The 5,463-nt window shown below is 37.1% G+C and overlaps 1 protein-coding gene across 1 annotated transcript in view; it reads left to right on the top strand.

The window, feature by feature from the left end:
* The window catches only part of LOC109041184 (ATP-binding cassette sub-family G member 4), a 66,151-nt gene that overhangs the window by 58,631 nt on the left and 2,057 nt on the right, over nucleotides 1–5,463 (top strand). Inside the window, exons 7-10 of the mRNA XM_019057420.2 lie at nucleotides 540–805; nucleotides 1,627–1,795; nucleotides 2,583–2,683; nucleotides 3,621–3,776. Coding sequence (XP_018912965.2) covers nucleotides 540–805; nucleotides 1,627–1,795; nucleotides 2,583–2,683; nucleotides 3,621–3,776 — 692 coding nt within the window. The remainder of the gene's footprint in view (nucleotides 1–539; nucleotides 806–1,626; nucleotides 1,796–2,582; nucleotides 2,684–3,620; nucleotides 3,777–5,463) is intronic.

Raw genomic sequence — 5,463 nt, forward strand, 5'->3', positions numbered from 1 at the left:
TGCCTCAATTCGAAATTAGTCATTTTTCCTGCACTCTTGCTACCTTTATAGGGGTTTAGGTCAATAAAATTTCCCAGGTACGGTAAGGCCAACAGCGATTTTGAGATCAGGGGAAAAAAGTTTTGTCTCTTTTTTAAAAAAATGTCCATTTTGAAAAGGAGCACCATAACGAAAGCTACCTCCTGGACTAACTAAACAGAAAATTAATGTTTGGCTCTCCTGTAAAATTTGCTTTTATGAAATTACATTCCTCTATTAGACACTCATTCATTTGTCTCTACAGCAATGTAAATTGATCTCAAAACTCATTGATGCTCCAGTTCAAGCTCCTCCCTCTGATCGCATTTTTCGAGTTCAGGACAAACTGTTCGCCCCATTTTTTAATCAAATATTCAGCTTTATACCTACGCATATTTTATTCGCTGTAAGGCTATTATTTTATTTATTTATTTATTTTTTAATTTTTGGTTTTTCAAGAAGTTGCACGCTTAAAACTATTTAAAATTCCTCACGTTGAACTAATTTTGTTTTTTCTACAGGGAAACCTCCATCACCGGCACAAAGCGAGACGAGCTTCTCGAGCACCGACAGTAACTGTATCAATAACAATAACAACAACAATAACAACAACAACAAATTAGTCAACGGGATTCTAGCGACTTCGATACTCAGCTATCGGAAGATCAGCGAGAAGCACGCTGAGTCGGAGATGCACTCGAGTTGGTGCGTTGACTTCCCGACTTCTTCTTGGTCTCAGTTCTGCACCATTTGGAAACGAATGATGCTTCAGACGTTTAGGAATAAGGTACGTTATACTCAAGTCTTTGTTTTCATAGTGTCTGCTGCACCCAACACACAGGGTTACCATAGTCAGAGAATACCGGCAAACCCGTGAAATGTCAGGAAATTGTAAAGTCAGGGAAAATCTGGAAATGTCAGGAAAAAATTGTTAAGTCACCTTAATTTGCTTTTTAGAATGGGTTTGACGTTTCAAACAAAAAATTCTTGCCAGAGAGTTATATATAATTATGTCTTTTTATCCATGTGGGATTTATTCAATTGTCAGGGAATTTTACCAAAATGTGTCAGGGAAATCAGGGAAATGTCAGGTACTTTTATTTTCTTAATTCTGTGACAACCCTGGCACACTGCCTTGCCAAAAAAGAGCACAACACGCAGAGGAAAAATCGATTTTTACTGTGTGTAGTTTTATTAACAATGTTTACTAAGCATTGGGAGGTACAGTATTTTGTCAAATTATACACAAATTCAGATAAAAACCTGTTGAAAAGCAAGTTGTGCATGAGACTCATGTAATCGAGCCAAAGTTAAAGACAAAAGTTTCTCTGAAAGCCATTTCTTCATTCATGTGCTCCACCGAAGAAGGCTCAAAAGGACTAGAGTAACCAAAGTGAGAGGGTTCTTCCTTATATCTGTACCGTTTTCTGATTGGTTCCCCAGTTTTAGGCCTTTTGTGAGGCTCCAAGGGCCCTCGTGTAAATGTTTATTGTGGTTCGAAGTTATAATATTTTTAATTTTAATTTTAAATATTAACGTGCATTTTCGATGTTTAAATAAATATAGCGTTTTTCTTTTCTTGACGTATTTTTTTCCTTTACCACACAGGTTGGTCTTAAAATTCAGTTTTACCACCATCTCATGTGTGGGCTGGCTGTAGGCATAGTATTCTGGAACAAAGCCAATGACGGCGCAGAGTTTTTCAACCACATGAAGTTTTGTATGGGTGTCATCCTTTTTCACACGTTCACTCAGTGTATGGTTCCAGTTTTAGCTTGTGAGTACACTGGTTGTCTTATATTCTGTTTGAAGAGTTTCGAGGACCTTTGACCTACTATCATAATATCTCAGACAAATGGAGCATCAGGCATTTCATTTGATCAAATATCGGATAAGTTTTAGTCAAAATTTTGACCACCCACCAAGTTCTGTCTGTTTTCAATGAAAGACCCTATTTCCCAACTTTAGCTCGTATTATTGAAATTGTGGAACGTTAATCTATAGTCTCCACTTACTTCGTAAATATCGTGTAAAATAGGAGAAATATTGAGGTAAATGTTTTTTTCAAACACGGATGATTCCTCATAAAAGTATCTAATAGTAAACAAACATTTAACATATATGTAAAATTTGTATCTAAATATTCACAATATTTTTTCGTAGCGAGAGTTAGTAAAAAAACTCTTATATTTTCAAGCCAGGGAAATAAAAATCAAAGTGTTTGACGAGTTGCTTGATTTTACTCATTCATACGCCGGAGGTGCACACTCTCATACAAACAGCTCGGAGTGGCTCAACGCGTATCAATGATGGCGCCAGAAAAACATAAACGCCTTCAATTATTCATGTATGCAATTCATACTACGTCAAAGCAGGGATAGGTGCTTCCAAGGGCTACATTGACGCCGTCTTCTGATAAATACATTCGTCGCGTTCAGGCGGTCAAGTCGTAGTTAAAAGCACATTATTTCAGTTCTGTGTCTTTCCTTTTTTTCATAAATGTTTAATATGAGCTGCAGAAACAAGAAACAACATTTCAATGTTATTTTTCTTCTTCGTTTCAGTTCCGTTTGAAGTTAAGTTATTAAAACGAGAGTACTTCAACCGCTGGTACAGTTTTAAGCCATATTACTTTGCACTGTCCATGGCAAGGATACCTACGATAGTAAGTGACTTTGAAAATTTGGAGAAAATGAATACAATGTCCTGTTTTTTTCTCCCTCTTCGAACTATAGAAAATTATTTTTGAGCATGCCATTAATTGGGTCAAATTAAGCTCACAATAAAATGACTCACATCTATCATAAAATTGAGTTAGCGGTTTAAAACTACATGAAATTTATCCGATAGCATACAACACGGAAAACGGGAAATGTGAAACTGAATCTGCCTTCCACCCTAATACGGGATTAAACCTTTAAGCCTCTTTTTCTCAAAATAAATCCAGTGTAAGAAGGCTCCTTTTAAACTCAAAGCGAGTAGAATGTAAATCTGATTTAAGAATGCCAATACTTGTTTATGGGGTTTAAAATGTATTTAACCTATCCGAAAAAGACTATTAAAAGTGTTCGAAATTTTAGTCAAAATAGTAAAATGTTGGTTCCATTTTATTGATTTTTACTAATTTCTAGAAAAACGGTCTCGGGTTTCACGATAAAATAATGCTGCTGTAACTGAAAAAGAATCAGCTCTACTTAAGTATCTAAGGCAAAGTGATCAAGAATCAGCCTCAGGTGTTGCCTGGTCCCTTCTTCTGTTTGGGTTTAGAAATTCAATGAGTATATTCGTATTCGGCATGAGGGGGAAAATCACAAAATTTTACTAGTTGTGTCGCATAGTTTTTTTTTTTTTTTTTTTTTTTTTTTGGTGAAAAAAATAAAACCTGAGAGGAAATAAGACAACCTAAGAATCAGGTTGGGCTCGTTGTGGCTAAATCCCTGCAAACATATTAAAATATGACTAAAAAACTACGTTTGAATAACTTACTCAAAAGCCTCTTTGACTAAGATAAAATGTCTGAGGGGCAAAATGAGGTGGCTCGTTGATTTAACAAATATTGAGATTATAATCAGTTTTATTCTTTTCTGTTTTTTTCTCAATAGATAATGTTCAGTATGATATTCTTATCATTGGTATACTTTATGTCGGGGTTACCGGTGGAGATGTACCGATTTTTCTTCTTCGCTTTGATTGGAATAGAGGTATCTCTGGTGGCTGAAGGAATGGGACTATTCATTGGCTCCGTATTCAATGTCACTGTAAGTTCCTAAACGATTTGCTGTTGTAATTTTTTGTGTTTTTAAATTAGCTTTTGACGCAAAAGTGATCAGTTTTCTTTCTTTTTCTTCGTGTTTAAGGTTTAGGAGAGAAAGTTTCATGGGGTAAGTAGTGCAGGACAAAAGTGAAAGAAAACCGATATTTATTTTAACTTTTTTGATATCATCATTTTCTAAGGGGTAGTGGTAGGTGCACTAAGATCTCCGACGAGAATCCTTGACATTCTTTACGTTCACCCGATCATTCGTCGATTGAGCTTACGGATGCTAAAAAGAACTAAATTAAATTAAATTGAACCGTGTAACATGGACACCCTACCCTATACAAGAAGTTCCACTTTAGATAAATAAGTCTAATTTTTCGTATTTGTGATGGTTATCTGGGAAACAAGGAAACAGACCCAATTTTCATTTCAACAGAGCTTTTTCAGGATGATGATCAATGTGCCCTTTGCAGATTTTACGACAGCAGAAGGTATGCGTACAACGTACTATTGCGCAACGGAAGAACGCCGTGTAAAAATTCAGACGTTGTCAAATTTCCCTCGTTAAAATATAAATTTACAAGAAAATCGGTGAATATTTTCCTACACTTTTCTAAGAGAATTTTATTCGCGATCAGATATATGTTAGCTGAAAATTTCAAGAGAAAATAGTCATGACTAACCTAAAAAATAGACACTTAATCAGAGGATATCTGGCAACTTCCGAATGTTCATAATATGGCGTTTTTCTTTAGTACAGTAGTATAGATTCCTACTCGTACACCACAGGGTCCCACTATCAAAACATCACTTCGTCGCCCCTACGGCGTAAGGGCGTATCTCAATCTCAACGTGGGTCCTGTTTCACATATACATTGTATGCTTTCTCGGGCTGCATGCGGAAATGAAGATACGCCCTTGCGCCAGAGGGATGACAATTTTTGCACTTACTGCAACTTCAGTAGAGTAATATTATCTCCCATTTTTTGGCGTCTCTCGACAATGGAGATGTTGCATGTGTGAGGAATTTGCGATTTGACTGTTGATTCTTACGTAAAAGTTCGCGAGAAACACGATGGTGCCACTGGTTTTCTCTGAAATCAACTCCCAAGCTCAAAAAAAGCTGTCAAGTTGAGGCCAAAATGGAGGAGATATCCCACGCTATCCTGAGAGTCCACCTCTACGTCAAGACAAACTCTCCATGCAAAGATAGGGAGCAAATACATTGACAGGGTTGCCGTGTTTTCAGTTTTAGAGTCCCCAAATAAAGTGGCAGCCCTGTCAATGTATTTGCTCCCTATCTTTGCATGGAGAGTTCGTCTTGATGTAGTGCGTGGTACCTACTAATGTGTAGCGTGGGATATCTCCTTCATTTTGGCCTCAACTTGAGAGCTTTTTTTGAGCTTGGGAGTTGATTTCGGAGAAAACCAGTGGCACCATCGTGTTTCTCGCGAACTTTTACATAAGAATCAACAGTCAAATCGCTAATTCCTCGCACATGCAACATCTCCATTCTTGACACCGTGAGTCCGTAGAATGGCTGTTTTTCTAGGACCTAAGAGCTCCATGACCTCGTCAAACCCAACCTCCAAAATTTCCAACTTGTCCATACTCTCCTTATTCTATTCGGCACGTTGCGGAATTCGTCGGGATGAGCTAAGCCATGGTCTGATTGTGTGTTTCAG

The sequence above is a fragment of the Bemisia tabaci genome, chromosome 1 (assembly GCF_918797505.1).
Source record: "Bemisia tabaci chromosome 1, PGI_BMITA_v3".
In the NCBI taxonomy this organism is placed as follows: domain Eukaryota; kingdom Metazoa; phylum Arthropoda; class Insecta; order Hemiptera; family Aleyrodidae; genus Bemisia; species Bemisia tabaci.